Source organism: Dermacentor variabilis, chromosome 3 (assembly GCF_050947875.1).
Source record: "Dermacentor variabilis isolate Ectoservices chromosome 3, ASM5094787v1, whole genome shotgun sequence".
NCBI lineage: Eukaryota > Metazoa > Arthropoda > Arachnida > Ixodida > Ixodidae > Dermacentor > Dermacentor variabilis.
Genome location: NC_134570.1, coordinates 181658350 through 181674534, shown reverse-complemented (window position 1 = coordinate 181674534; position 16185 = coordinate 181658350). Strand labels below are relative to the sequence as shown.

Genomic DNA, 16185 nt, shown 5'->3' with positions numbered 1-16185 from the left:
CCTACTGGTGTCATCTACGACGTGGACGTCTCCATCTCCAGCGCCGACTTGCCGATTCTAGTGAAGCCTGCCGTTGATGGCGTCGCCATAACACATGTGTATCGCCTCGACACATCCCGCTGTGTAAAAATTCTATTCAAGGGCGACACTCTCCCTTCGCACGTCAAGGTGGGCCACTTTAGACACCCCGTACGACCATTCACCCCAAGGTCACTGCAATGCCGCAATTGTATGAGGCTCAGACACGTGAGTGCCGTGTGCCAGAGCACGAGAGTTTGCTCATGCTGCAGCGAGCCCTACGCTGCAGACTCTTGTGCGGCCACGGTTCTCAAATGCATTAACTGCCTTGGGTCCCATGATGCTTCCTCGTAGGACTGCCCCAAAATGAAGAAGCAAAAGGCGATCTTGAAACAGATGGCGAGAGACCATTTGTCTTGTCGGTAAGCTGTTGCGGCCGCTAGAAAGCGACGCTCCCGACGCCACCGGACTTCAAAGAACGCTGATACCACTATGAAGAGTACGCCCCAGCTGACAACACCTCCTCCTCTGCCCCCTAGGCCTGGAGAAATTCAATCTAAATCTGATAAGGCCATGGTGGAGAACAATACAACTTGGTCCTCACTTTCTAAAGCAACAGCGAAAGCCAGAACAACAGCGGAAGTCACAACCGAAGCCACAGCTGATGCCGCAGCAGATGCCACATTCGGTGGTACATACCGATGCCACAGCCGGAGGAGATTCCACAGCCGGAGGCGATACCGCAGCCGATGCCATAACCGGAGGCGATGCCGCAGCTGATGCCACAGCCGGAGCCGGAGCCACGTCAAGTGATACAGCTGCGCACGGCTGTAGAGCGAACAGCGCGGTTTCCTGACAAATTGTCCGAAGAAGACCGGCAAGTCGTTATGATGCTCCGGTCTCTGATGAACACCCTTCGAATGCTCTTAAATAACCTGCACACTCCGTCAGTGCGAAGTGCAACGCAAGTGCTTGGGGGGATGCTCTCAATTCAGTACTTGCAACTCTTGAGTAAGCATCATGGCCCACCCGCATCATTATATTCGCACTGAAGTCAGAACGGCTGGGGTTTAGCATAAAAATATACTGCCACGCACTGCAACGTACTGCTGACGCCCACCGGATCCTTGGTCTTCACTGGTAACTTCAACGTGCATCACCAGCTATGAACCACCAAGAGTGACGGCAGCCTAACGTATCGACGGAGCACTTGCTTTGACTTGACTGATTTACAAGCACTTTGCTGCGGGCACAGATAGTGTTCCCTCTGTCCCGCTTTCCTCTTTCTGTTCCCCCTTTCCCTTCCCCCAGTGCAGGGTAGCAAATAGGACGCCCGTCTGGTTGACCTCCCTGCCTTTCCTCTCTTTGCTATGTCTCTCTCTTTTTAGAATGACCACTTGGATTTTAAATGAAGGTGTCTTCAGCAATAAGGTGTGTAGCTTCATTGCTTAAATGCTAATGTTATTAGCAGCCACAGTCATCGCGAGATGTGATCTGGCGGATTTTTTATTGCGATAGCAATTAGGTACACACTGAAGGCGCTTTCTCACCGTCATAGTCGCCTGATATTTCGTATAAATTCCAAGTGCAATAACAACGAGGCCGCGCACCGTAAGCAGCGTGTGCGAGCAAAGCGTGCCAATGGAGCCCTAGAGGTGACGCGATATCGCGCGCGCAAGGGAGGAAAGCGTGGAGGAAGCGCACCATCTCCCATTGCGCACAAACAACCAAGGGGGGAGGAGGCGTAATACACTGCCGGCCGCTGCGTTATGGCGCGGCCACGCGGGCCCTTCGTGAAAGCGACCTGAGATATGGAAAGAGTCAAGGTGTAGCGAAAACTGATAGCCTCGTGTGCGCTGTGTTCCCGCAGCTTATTAAGCGTAGACGCTGGAGGCAGCACGGGGCAGGTCAATTCGCTCCTGCTGGTGCAGCGCTTCCTCAGGCCAGCGTTCTGACAGCGAGTTTCCGTGGTCATCGAGTGAGATGTGCTCATATTTGCTTGGGCGTGCGTGGCCCCATGCTTGTTAATTTAGCTAATAAGCGAATGTTTTCAAGTTTATAGGGCCAATAAGAGTATTATGCTTACTTAGTATAGCTGCTTAATAATTTACAGTCGCAATCTACGCTTCGCAGCACCAATGTGCGCTTCATGGGCGTTGTCGAACTAACAGTGACAATACTGCATGAGCAGAAAAACTCCCCAGAGATGTTTATTCTACCGGAAGCCGCTTTCAGTGAATCTGAACGCTGTATTCAGAGGCAAGGTGTGATAATGCTGTACTTCTTGGCTTCTACAGAGGTAGCAGTGTGAATTCATCACAATGATTGTTGTTGGGACCAATGAACATAGCTCGTCTTTTCGTTCGTCTTTTCGAACGGCCTCTTTTTGTCTTCGTACATAAAGAAATGCTTTTGCGGAATACAGTTATCTCAACGTTTTTCGTCCTCGTTGAATAAGAAAACAGCTGACTCACCTCATCAGCAAGAATAATGAGCTCATTTTTGTAAGCAAACTCCACAATGTCTTCGATCTGCTGCGTGGAGAGCACGGTGCCTGAAATTAATGAAAAACGTTATGTCAAGAGACGGCTTTATCAAAGTAATGAGAGTGGCGATATGGACTTGTTGGTTGGTTATCATTGAATGGCGTGTAGTGTAGCGCAGCCATAACAAGGACAGAAGAAACAGATCACACACACGAACGCTAACTTTGAACAGGAAAATTGTATTTTGGGATCAGTTACACTTCTACGCACCCAAAACCACGTGCACAGTGATATCAGTGTCCCTGTACTATTTGCCAGCCAAGCACCAAAGAGAATTTGGGAACAAAATCAAGAAACCGAGGTGCGCATTGAAGATGTAATCACCTCTCAAGGCATGCAATAATAATCAACCACTTCGGCTGACAAGGACAACGAAGGTTGACAGAATCATTTATATGCCGCAGGGGGAGGATGCGCTGGCTTTCAATGGTTAATTATATTGTTAATCCTGTAGTTTCACATTTATTTCTGCCTATGCAATAGCGGTGTCTTCTAGAACGGGACAACATGCACACGTTTGATACATTTTGGCACTGTTTGTTGAGCTGTAAATCTGTGCGAATATTGAAGATTGGGCGAGTAGGTAACCTTGTACCGTGAATGTATTCACAGCGCTAACGTATTTAGAAAAAGGGACGGGCAGTGTGAAAGAATGGCTTCCTAGTTTTATTTCCATGAAGAACTGAATACATACGTTGGCGAAATAAAATGCGTCAAATGCACGTAAGAATGCTTACGCGTGGGAATGCAAAGGATTACAGTGGCTTTGGTGATGAAATGTCTTTTTCTTTCTGCGCGTTCCTTGTCCGCGCAACCATTCGCCTGTGTTTTAACTGCGCCTCGGTAAAGCCAAATAAAAACGCGCCAAGTATATCAACGTGCTCGCCAGCTCGCGGGGAATGCATAACTCGAAGGACCACTCAGCTGCATTCAATTGGACAATAATGCTTTTTATTTTATACTCTCGCGACGCGGCCCCAACTCCCACTCACTGACTGGGCCGTCACGTGTCCAACAACGCACGCACAAGAACACACATTTAGTCAGCCAGATGGCTGCGTCCTGAGGTGCGCAATGAGGCACGCACTAGGCTGACGTTTAGTCAATCAGAACCGGGGAAGCGTGCTCGTTTGACATCTCGGAGGCCCGGGTTCGATTCCCACCCAGACGGAAATTTACCTAGTGTTCGTCTCAAATGGCTTAATTTACTTTCTTTTGCAGGAATTTCGCTGTGAAATCTGGCACCAATTGAACTATTTTATTGGTGTGGTTTTACTGTTTGCTGTCGGCCATTTTTGGTATCATCATTCGTTAACGCCGCCTACTACAACTCCGTATTTTCCTGTAATGGTGCATATAATGCTTGCGCCTTAAAAGAATGAAGCGAGGCATATCAGAGATATGCAAGGAGAGCAACTAGTACATTACAGCGAAGCTGCTTATCTCTAGCCCCCGTGTACTTCCGCGTGCGTTCCCAGAGGGAGCACCTTGGCCGGCTTACGCCTGCTTCATGGCGCGTGGACAGGAATGCGTGGGCCATTTCCGGATATTGTGCAATACCGGGACATTCCCAAGGAGATGCCTGGGTCGGCTTGCGCCTTATCACGGTGCGTGCACAACAATACATTGGCCGATGCCGGAGATAGTGCAACACCGAGCCGACGCGCGGCGGAAGCAGAGCTGCTCCAATCTCGGGGCCCAACGGGCCCACATTACGCGGGCCAAACAGTGGTATCATCCTATGTCGTCCCGGACTGAGGATGACACCTATTCTGCAGGGGGTTCCTACACTCTCTTTTCTGTAATGAAGTTTTTCACCCCCACCACTCCGGCTCCAAGCATTCCACCAAATTCCAAAAAATAAGTTAGATATCGTGGGTCCAAATAAAATCGCATAAACTCGGCCTTGTAACCCTTACAAAAATCGGTTTCACCTTTCAGTCACTCATGAGTCACTTATCAGTCACCCCTGTCACCTATCTGTAGACTCCACCTTTCTGTAGACTAAGTCTGCAGAATGTCTGCAGACACCGTGCGGACTGCAAGTAGACTTGTCTGTAATATGCATGCCCAGTGAGTGTGTGTAAATATATATATGTATTGTTGGAGTCCCACCGATGGCACCGGTTGTTGTAATCGCGCCGCTGGCACGAGTTGTTGGGAACTCGGCGCTGACGCCCGTTGTTGCACCTGGGTCGCAAGCCCCAAGGGTAGCGTTGGCCTGGCGGCCTGGGGTACAACTGGAAGCATCCGAAGGTCCCGGCAAAGCATGAGTCGACTGGTAACAACAAAACAACTTGTTTATTCTAACATCGCAAAGAGTTGGCGGTCAGGTTGACCGAAGTAGAGAGACGGGAGTGCACTTTACTCAACAGAAGAAATCGGAGCCCCCTTTGGCGTCCGGGGGCAGCTGCTTTTATACTCTCGCAGTTGAGGGCAAGAAGGAACCCCTCCATAGACGAGCACGTGACTGTGCCGCTCGGGCACAATGGGAAGAGAAGGTGGAGCAGCCGTCGTGTCGGCGCCTGTCAGACCCCCTCGCTTCACAGTTGTTGGGAGCTCCTCTCCCCGGCTGCCGCGCTTCGACAAGCGTGGGCACCAATATGCACATACACTCACACACGCACATGAAGACACGTGGCATTGGAACATGCCTGGACGCGCTTGGCAGGGAGGCGTAGCGGCGGCGCCGAACGGGCCAAAATGTCTGCCGCTTTGAACGAAGCCCCGGCGTCCGTTGCATCCGCGCCGGCTATACCGCGCGTCGTAGGCGAAACGTAACAGACCGCCCCGCCGGGGGAAGGAGATCCCGATGGTCAGGGGACTGCATCCGCTGTCCGGAGGGATGTCGCTCGATGATGCTCATAACCGAAGTCGGGCGTCCCTCGACGTTTCTTGAGCGCAGCGCACAGAGAAGGCCTCGTTCTCTCGTTCAGGTTCGCACGGGACACTGCAAAGTGACTTCGGGAGAGTTCACATTTTTGTTCTCGTTCCCGGCAAGCGTTAGAACTATGCTGAAACTCAACCGCTTAGTCAGCAAGCACGGCACAACCCTCACTAAGCCCTGCCAGGCTCTTTCCCCTTCTATACCACTGCCTAGTTCCTTACAGTAGTCTAGCAGCACTCAGAACGCGTCCACAAATTGGAAAATTGCACTAGAAAGCATGTCATCACTTTGAAACACTAAACAAAAGCAATATGTTAAAAATCCTGCCTCAGGAAGAAAAACATCAGTAACAAACAATTTTGAGGCTGATTCCTACGTTAGGGGCTTCGACTTAAGCCATCGGCGTTACCGTTGAGACTCCCCTTTTTGTAACGCACCTCATAGGAATATTGTTGCAAAGCGAGGCTCCAGCGCAGGAGGCGGCCATTTTTGGGAGAGATGGTCTGCAGCCATTGGAGAGGGCAGTGATCCGTCTCAATGATAAACCTCGAGCCGGCTAGATAGCATGACAATTTCTGAACGGCCCACACGAGACACGCACACTCTTTCTCGGTGACGCTATACGCCTGCTCACGACTGGTCAGCTTACGACTAGCATACAGGACGGGGTGTTCTACTTCTCCATTTTCCCGTTGGCACAGTACAACGCCCATGCCTCGCTCACTAGCATCGCACTGAACTACGAACCCTTTTGTGTAGTCTGGCGATCGTAGCACAGGCTGGCTTGTTAGGGCACTCTTTAGGGCGCTAAAAGCTCTTTCCTTTGTCTCGTCCCATACGACTGTTTGGGGCTCTGTTTTTCTTAGAGCATCCGTCAGGGGAGCCGCGATATCAGAGTACCTGGGGATGTACCTCTGATAGTAGCCGGCGACACCTAAGAACGACCGAATATCGGTCTTCGTGCGCGGTTGCGGGAAGTCTCGCACAGCGGCCACCTTTATTTCAGAGGGGCGGCGACGACCCTGACCAATCACGTGACCGAGGTAGACAACCTCGGCCTGTGCTAACTGGCACTTAGGAGCCTTGACTGTCAAGCCCGCTTCGCGCAGGCGGGTTAGCACTGCCCGCAAGTGTGCCATATGCTCAGACCAGGATGCGGAGAATATCGCTACGTCGTCTAGATACGGTAAAGCGAATTCTTGCTGTCCCCGCAACACTTTATCCATGAGGCTTGAAAAACAGTATGGCGCGTTCTTCAAACCAAAACTCAACACTTTAGGACGGAATGTTCCCATTGGTGAAATGAACGCCGCATACCTACTAGCCTCTTCTGTAAGTGGAACCTGCCAATAACCCCTGACAAGATCTAGGGTGGAAATAAACTGAGCGCTACTAACTTTCTCAAGGCGCTCCTCGATGTTAGGGATCGGATAAATTTGATCCTTAGTGATGGAATTAAGCCTGCGGTAGTCGACGCAAGGACGAGGTTCCTTGCCCGGTACCTCAACTAAAATCAAAGGGGGGGTATAATCACTCTCACCTGCCTCAATAACACCGAGCTGTAGCATTTTCTTTACCTCAGCCTCCATAATATCGCTCTGGCGGGGTGACACCCGATACGCCTTGGATCGTACTGGCTCCGGGGAGGTAAGTTCTATGTCATGAGTAAGGACAGAAGTCCTACCAGGCCTCTCAGAGAACAGACCTTGAAACTCTTGTAAGAGCTGGTGTAGTTCGGTTTTCTGCTCAGGCGACAGCGGTGCTTTACTGATTAAGTCACTAATGACTTGACCGGTGTCTTCCCTGTTCGTCACTGAGCCTAGTCCCGGAAGCTCGACCGGAAGCTCTTCAGGAACGTTTACCATCATGCACACTACTGCTTCCCTTTGTCTATAAGGTTTGAGCAGATTACAGTGGTAAACTTGCTGTGCTTTCCGCTTTCCTGGCAGACTCACCACGTAGTTAACGTCCGACAGTTTCTGAACAATTCGTGCTGGGCCCTCCCACTGCACGTCTAGTTTGTTGTTTAGCGATGTGCGCAATATCATGACCTCATCGCCCACCTCAAAACGACGGGCCCTGGCTGTCCGATCATAATAAACCTTGGCCCTCTGCTGGGCCTTTGCCATTGCTTCACCTGACAACTCTTGTGCCCTTCTTAAGCGTTCGAGGAGCTTAAGCACGTACTCCACCACGACTGGGTCGTCGCCCCTGCCTTCCAACGATTCTCGAAGCATGCGAAGCGGAGACCGAAGCGAGCGACCGTACACCAGCTCAGCTGGCGAAAACCCCGTAGCCGCATGCGGCGCGGTCCGTAATGCAAACATCACCCTAGGCAGACACAGCTCCCAGTCAGTTTGATGCTCAAAACACAAGGCTCTCAACACGCGCTTCATGACGGAGTGGAGCTTCTCAACGGAATTCGACTGTGGGTGGTACACTGAGCTGTGTAACAGCTTTACCCCACACCTTTCGAGAAAAGTTGTCGTCAAAGCGCTAGTAAACACTGTGCCCTGATCTGATTGGATTTCCGCAGGAAAACCAACTCGCGCAAATATGGACAGTAGTGCATTGACTATCTCAACTGAGCTGAGTTCTTTAAGTGGCACTGCTTCAGGGAACTTTGTCGCTGGGCAGATCACAGTCAAAATGTGTCTGTACCCCGTGGCTGTTACCGGCAGAGGTCCCACTGTATCAATAACGAGCCGTCTAAAAGGCTCCGTAATGATAGGTACCAATCTCAACGGCGCCCTCGATTTGACCCCTGGTTTGCCCACCCGCTGACAGGTGTCACATGTCCTCACGAAGTGGTCTGCGTCCCGAAAACACCCTGGCCAATAGTACTCATGCAAGAGACGGTCCTTAGTTTTCTTAACTCCTAGGTGTCCGGACCACGAACCCCCGTGCGACAAGCGCAACAGATCCTGACGATAGCATTGAGGCACGATCAGCTGATCGAACTCCACTCCCCTGCGGTCTAGATACTTCCGGTACAGGACTCCACCTCTTTCCACAAAACGCGCATTTTTCCTGGCGATACCTTCCTTGACATTGCAGCGCACGTTTTCTAGGCTGCCATCCTTTTTTTGCTCGGCTATCAAAGCCGACCGGCTGACTTTTAGCAACCTATCAAGTCCGTCTGACGTAGGCGCGATGAGCAAATCTGCAGACAGCTCTTCTAACTTTCCCGTGTCGGGCATTTCCTCTCCGGTATCTGGTGCCTTTAACGTTACAGACTCAAGTTTATTCAGTTCGGGCGTGCTCTGAATATCAGCTTGCTGCGCCTCTGACCCTTTCTCATTGTTCGATAACGTCGGCCCCGCAACTACCGCCTTTGCAGCGAGCTCCCGAACCTTCGATCTGGTTAAGGCCTGAACGCTAGCCTCACCAAACAAAAGCCCCTTCTCGCGCAGGAGGTGATCGAACCTGTTCGAAAATAGGTACGGGTACTGGGGGGCAGCATAGATGACACTGCCGCCTCCGTCTCAAGCGCTCCGAAAGGTCCTTCAATAAGCACTTTTGCTACCGGCAGACACACGCTATGAGCTTTCACGGCTTGCTTGATCCATGCGCACTCGCCCGTGAACATATGGGGTTCTACGTAAGAGGGGTGAACTACATCCATCGTAGCTGCGGAATCGCGAAGCACTCGGCACTCTTTCCCGTTCACGAGGAGGTCTCGCATGTAAGGCTCGAGAAGCTTCATGTTCTCGTCAGTGCTGCATAATGACAAAAACACAACTTTTGGTGTTGTTTCCGGACACTGCGCCGAAAAGTGACCCGGCTTCTGGCACGTATAACAAACGCGCGCTTGCCTCGTCTCGAACCGCTTTCTGCGTTCGGCTTCGGCTGCCGCAGTCTCCTTAGGTTCGGTCGCACTGCTTTCACTCGCATCCGCACTACGTGTGTTCCCCTTTGCTCTCATGGGTGTGAACTTCGGCCTCTCAAACTTCGAGCCAAATTCACCCTTTTGACCGTCCTTAGCTCCGCGAGCCCGACGCGTCACAAACTCCTCGGCCAGCTCAGCGGCTTTAGCCACCGTACAAACGTCTGGCCTATCCAAGACCCAGTACCGCACGTTCTCAGGTAACCGACTATAAAACTGTTCCAGCCCGAAGCACTGCAGAACTTTATCGTGGTCACCAAACGCTTTCTCTTCTTTGAGCCACTCCTGCATGTTTGACATAAGCCTGTACGCAAACTCTGTATATGACTCACTTTTGCCTTTCTCATTTTCCCGAAACTTCCGACGGAACGCCTCCGCTGACAGCCTGTACTTTTTTAGCAGACTCGATTTCACTTTGTCGAAATCCTCTGCCTCCTCTCTATCCAAGCGAGCGACTACGTCGGCCGCCTCGCCGGGTAACAAAGTGAGCAAGCGCTGTGGCCACGTTTCCCGAGAGAACCCCTGCTTCTCGTACGTTCGCTCAAAGTTAACCAGGAACAAACCAATGTCCTCTCCAAGCTTAAACGACCGCATCAGGTCAGTCATTTTGAACAAAACGCGTTCTCCCGCACCGTGTGCCTGACTTCCATTACGAGCGCGTTCCATCTCTACCTCAAGACGCTTCATTTCCAAAGCGTGTTGACGGTCGCGCTCTTGTTGCTCTCGCTCTTTCTGTTCTTTACGTTCACGCTCTTCTTTTTCTTTCTGTTCTTTAATTTCGCGCTCCTGTCTTTTTGACCTCTCCTCAATAGTCTCAAGGCATTCCGACAGCTCGTCATCCTCAGCCTCTAACTCAAGAATAGCCTTTAGCAGTTCTGGTTTTCTGAGTTTGTCCGAGACATCCAGACCCAACTCTCTTGCAAGCTCCAACAATTTCGGTTTGCGCAACGACTTCAAATCCATGGCTGCTCTGAATGCTGCTTTCTCTACTGCCTATTATTGTCTTGCCGCAAACTAACCCGGCAGCAACGACAACCACAATTACCAGCTCTGTTTCTGACACTAACAAAAGCCTGGCAAAGCTCAGAAGAAGAAAGTCCCGCACTCACCAAACCTCGCAGCCAAGAATTCAGCGCAGTCGTTCCGCTGCTGGCAACCAGTCATCACACAGGGCTCGTTGCACTGCTCCCGGATCGTCGTTGAGCTGCTCAGCATACAGTCAACTGCATATCTTTGCTGCTGGCCTCCGTTGTCGCGATCTCACCGCTGGCAGACAGTTGTTGGAGTCCCACCGATGGCACCGGTTATTGTAATCGCGCCGCTGGCACGAGTTGTTGGGAACTCGGCGCTGACGCCCTTTGTTGCACCTGGGTCGCAAGCCCCAAGGGTAGCGTTGGCCTGGCGGCCTGGGGTACAACTGGAAGCATCCGAAGGTCCCGGCAAAGCATGAGTCGACTGGTAACAACAAAACAACTTGTTTATTCTAACATCGCAAAGAGTTGGCGGTCAGGTTGACCGAAGTAGAGAGACGGGAGTGCACTTTACTCAACAGAAGAAATCGGAGCCCCCTTTGGCGTCCGGGGGCAGCTGCTTTTATACTCTCGCAGTTGAGGGCAAGAAGGAACCCCTCCATAGACGAGCACGTGACTGTGCCGCTCGGGCACAATGGGATAAGGTGGCGCAGCGTCGTGTCGGCGCCACTCGGGCACAATGGGAAGAGAAGGTGGAGCAGCCGTCGTGTCGGCGCCTGTCAGACCCCCTCGCTTCACAGTTGTTGGGAGCTCCTCCCCCTGGCTGCCGCGCTTCGACAAGCGTGGGCACCAATATGCACATACACTCACACACGCACATGAAGACACGTGGCATTGGAACATGCCTGGACGCGCTTGGCAGGGAGGCGTAGCGGCGGCGCCGAACGGGCCAAAATGTCTGCCGCTTTGAACGAAGCCCCGGCGTCCGTTGCATCCGCGCCGGCTATACCGCGCGTCGTAGGCGAAACGTAACAGTACATACATATTCTGAACCATGACATATTTTATAATTACGGTTGAATAGTTTTGACCTTTCAGTCACCCATGAGTCACCCACCAGTCACGTCCACGTAGACCTAGTCTACAGATTGTCTGCATATTGTCCGCAGACACCGTGTGGACGGCAAGTAGGTAGACTTGTATGTAATATGCATGCCCAATGTATATCTATATATGTATATATATATATATATATATATATATTATACATGACACATTTTATAACAGTTAAATCGGCTTCACCTTTCAGCCACCCACGAATCACACACGCACACAAGCACACACACACACACAAACACACACACGTGCGCGCATCCTGAACCATGACACATTTTATCATTGCGCTCTGTTTTGCCATTTTAAAATTTTGAAAACTTTGTCACTGATTGCTACAAGAACAGTCTCATAATGGCAGTTATATAAATCAATTATTTTATACTATTTCAAATAAGGTAATGGTTACATAACGTACATTAAATGCAGCAGTTGTACTATGGCTCGAACCGCAGCCTGAATTTAAGGACATATATACTGCGCGACGACGACACCATCCATCCGACCACCGAAGGCGTGGTTGCTTTCGGCGCCGGCCCCCAGGAGGCGCTGGCCGCTAGCACCGGTACAATTACGGGTGAGATTATTTTCCCGTCTTCACCTGTCACCGACAGGTCACGGCGTTCACGCCGCATTGACGGCGACCGATGAGGTAGTGTACATGCCGTGCCGAGAGGCATTCTGGCGATTTTTGTGTGTATTAATGATCCAAAACCCCTGTGACTGCATAACGTAGCTCTCAGTGTTTTTCGTATGGTGTGCCGATGCCAATTATCGTAGTTATGACCCGTTCGCGCTTTCTTTTTTCCCGGCTCATGAAAAGCCGATCGTACTCTCGCTGCGCTCGCATTCCATAGCAGTGCGCGGAAGAATTTTTTTGAAAGTTGTTTCTATCACGTGCTGTAGTTCATCTGCAATTCTACGCTGTTGACGCCGGAGGCACCGTACACCGACTGTCCTTCCTGCGGTACTTGTGCGATGCGGCAGCAGCTGTCACGGAGACGCGTTTACCGAGCACGCCTAGAAAGGTAAGTCCGGCGCGTGCGCGCATTCTTGTAGTCCGTGAAGTGTGAATTTCTGTACGGATAACAAGATGATTAGTAACGTGATAAAAATGATTGTGCTTTTCGAATATTCGTTCTTGTCGCAGGGCACATTTAGCGAACAGTTTGATGAAAATTGCTCTAAAACGTGATGTTGCCAAAACCTATTGATTATTTGCTTTCTGCTGTGAAGTTTCCTTGCGCCGGGGACTGTTTGATTTGAATAGGCGCAAAAATTTAAGCAGGGAAAGTTACTATTTCTGTACGTAATTTTTTAGCGAGAAATCGTATAGCCATTTCTAGAGGTCGTGTACATCGCGTACACTATAGTAGAGGTAGTGTACATGCATAAACAAGCCGACATCGACGCCTGCTCTTCACTGGCAGCAGCGGCATTGCATGACCCACATCTTAAGCCTGATTCCTCTGTTTGCGCAGCTGTCCTTGTCGACCGCTGTTTCTTCGGTGAACATCTTCGTGGTGCCATTCCGCCGCGTTGCTTCCCTGGACGGCGCTGAATCATCCACACTGGGTGATTCTGCGACTGCGTAGCCACTTCGTGGTCTGCTGCTGGCATCGGAAAAATCACCGCTGATCGCTGCTATCGCTGCGCGCCCTATAAACAAGCCGACATCGACGCCTGCTTTTCACTGGCAGCAGCGGCATTGCATGACCCACATCTGCAGCCTGATTCCTCTGTTTGCGCAGGTATTCCTGAGTTTTTTTGCATTCCTTTTTTTTCTGCCACTGCTGCTGCTGCTGCCATCAACTGTTTTTTCTTTTTTTTTGTTTTTTTCCTATTCGAGTCTCTGTTTAATACTCATAACATGCCAACAAATGCAGAACTATCAAAGAAAATTGAGGAGCTGAAAGTTAAGATTATCAACATGGCTAAAAGCACGCATGAACTAGTCTTTGGTAAGATCTTGCTAAGAATGAAGGAGTCTGGGATTGACGTTGTCGAGCTAAAAAAAGAAGTTGATTCCTTGAATACAAGTGCCGAGCACTTGAACGGTTTTGTAGAAGAACTGCGTAGCCAAAACACAACCCTAATTGCTGAGAACAAACAATTAAAATCTCAAAACCACTCATTGACTCGCAGGATGGAGGAGCTTGAACAGTACTCTCGGCTTGGCAATGTTGTGATCAAGGGCATTCCCTGCTCCCAAGGAGAGGACTGTATCGCAATAATGACAACAGTAGGAGACAAAATTGGCTGTCCCGTATCGCCTAGCGATCTGGACATTATTCATCGCGTACCCACCAGAGCTAACGACAAAAAAAAATATCATTGCTCGGTTCTGCTCCAGAGCTAAGAAAGCTTATTTTGTGAGCAAAGCGCGTAACGGCAAACTATGTCTTAGTGACATTGGATTCTCTGGCTCATTTAATGCTCCCGTCTTTGTAAATGAGCATCTAACCCCATCCAACAAGGCTCTCTTTTCGAAAGTCCTAACTTTGAAGAAAGAAAGGAACTGGATGTTCCTTTGGACGGACAACTGCCAAATCAAGACTAGGAAAACCACTAACAGCAAAGTTCTCCGCATTCGAGACGAATCTGACCTAACCAAAATAGACTAGAGCTCATTGTTTAACCAATTGACATAACAATTATGGCTTCCCTGCTGAAACCTCATCAAGTGAATATTTTTTTGAGGGGATTTCATTCCATCATTCATCTTAACGTGAGGAGTCTTCGTAAGCACTTTGACTCAATCGATAATTTCCTCGCATCGCTAACTAGTTCGTTTTCGCTAATTGCCATTACTGAAACCTGGTTACCTGACGACGACAAAAATTTATATTGCTTCCCTAACTATAAATCGGAATACTGCAATAGATTAACGAGCTGTCACGGTGGTGCGGCCATATTTGTTTCTCCTAATATTGCTTATCGAAGAAGTCATGACCTATCCTTAACCAATACTAATTGCGAAACCCGCCGTGGTGGCTCAGTGGCTATGGTGTTGGGCTGCTGAGCACGAGGTCGCGGGATCGAATCCCGGCCACGGCGGCCGCATTTCGATGGGGGCGAAATGCGAAAACACCCGTGTGCTTAGATTTAGGTGCACGTTAAAGAACCCCAGGTGGTCAAAATTTCCGGAGTCCTCCACTACGGCGTGCCTCATAATCAGAAAGTGGTTTTGGCACGTAAAACCGCAAATATTATTATTACTAATTTCGAATCTGTTTGGATTGAATTCAGTAACTGCTCTCTTGCTCAGGACAACAAGGATTTCATATTTGGCTGCATTTACCGTTCTCCTTCATCATCAGTTAATGATTTACGTACTAATCTTGATCATATCTTACACACTATATCACTAGAAAATAAGAATGTTGTTATAATGGGTGATATAAATATTAATTTACTAGATGAAACATCACCCATACGTATTCACTATACTAGTTTGTTCCATAGCTACGGATATGATTGTCTAATTGACGTGCCTACACGTGAAGTTTCTAACGGCACAGGTACACTTATTGATCATGCTCTTTCTAACCTCCTTCATTCAGAAGAGGCAAAAGTTTTGCACATCGACATTACTGATCATTATCCCCTGCTCTTACGCTTCAGCTCCAACGTACGACCTTGCCCACTTTCACATACTAAAGACGTTCTGGACAAAGTCGGCTTCATAACTGCTGTTGCTAATACAAATTGGTCTGAAATTAAATGACTAAACGACCCACAGAAAGCATTTTCCACATTTTTTTCCGTATTATATCATACCTGCGGCAGTTCACCTGCAAAAAGAAATGTAAAAGAACTGTAGCATTTTCTCAGAATCCATGGATCTCGCAGCAGTTATTATCAGCTTTGCGTAAACGGGATAACTTATATAGGAAAACCAAAAGGCAACCATTTAACATGAACTTAGGTGCCCGACATAAAAAACTTCTGTAACACTCTTACTTATAAACTAAAATCAGCTAAGCGATTGTATTTCGAGCAAAAAATTTTACAGGCGGCTAATAACAGTAAAAAAAATGGGAGATTGTCAACTCTTTCTTAAACAGGAACACACGACTAAACCAAAGTATCCAGAATTTTAAATGATGGAGTTGAGCTAAATCCCCCTGCAGATATGGCTGAGGCTTTTAGTAGTTTTTTTTTCTTTCCTAACAATTTACCTTCCCCTACACAGACCATCAGCATGAACCGTATACCTCATTCATTCGTTTTATTTCCTACAATGCCGGAAGAAATAACTGCAGTTATAAATAATCTAAAAGTGACGAGCGCTGGAATTGATGAGGTCCACCCTGCTAACAATAAATTAATTGTGCACTTAATTTCAGATATACTTTCATTCATTAATTTATTTTTCAAGACTGGTTTATTTCCTTCTGAACTTAAGCGTGGGAAAATCATCCCAGTTTTTAAGAAAGGCGATAGCTCATTATTAAATAATTACAGACCTATTTGCATTCTACCATTCTTTGGGAAAGTTATTGAGAAACTAATTGAAATACGGCTAACGAAATACCTTTCTAAATTTAATATTCTCTCTTCATGCCAGTTTGGTTTTCGCCACGGATATTCCACAGAGATGGCATTTATTCATCTTACTGATCAACTAAAAAAATTAACCGACGAAGGATTTCTTGCCGCCTTAGTTTGCATCGATCTAACGCAAGCATTTGATAGCATAAATCATAATATCCTTTTTTCGAAGCTCGAAGCTATTGCCATTTGTGGGCCTGCCCTCTCACT

The 16185-nt window shown here is 48.9% G+C and overlaps 1 protein-coding gene across 1 annotated transcript in view; it reads right to left on the bottom strand.

The window, feature by feature from the left end:
- Window positions 1–16185, bottom strand: part of LOC142574934 (alanine aminotransferase 2-like) — a 95384-nt gene that overhangs the window by 8687 nt on the left and 70512 nt on the right. The window contains exon 7 of the mRNA XM_075683922.1: window positions 2493–2572. Coding sequence (XP_075540037.1) covers window positions 2493–2572 — 80 coding nt within the window. The remainder of the gene's footprint in view (window positions 1–2492; window positions 2573–16185) is intronic.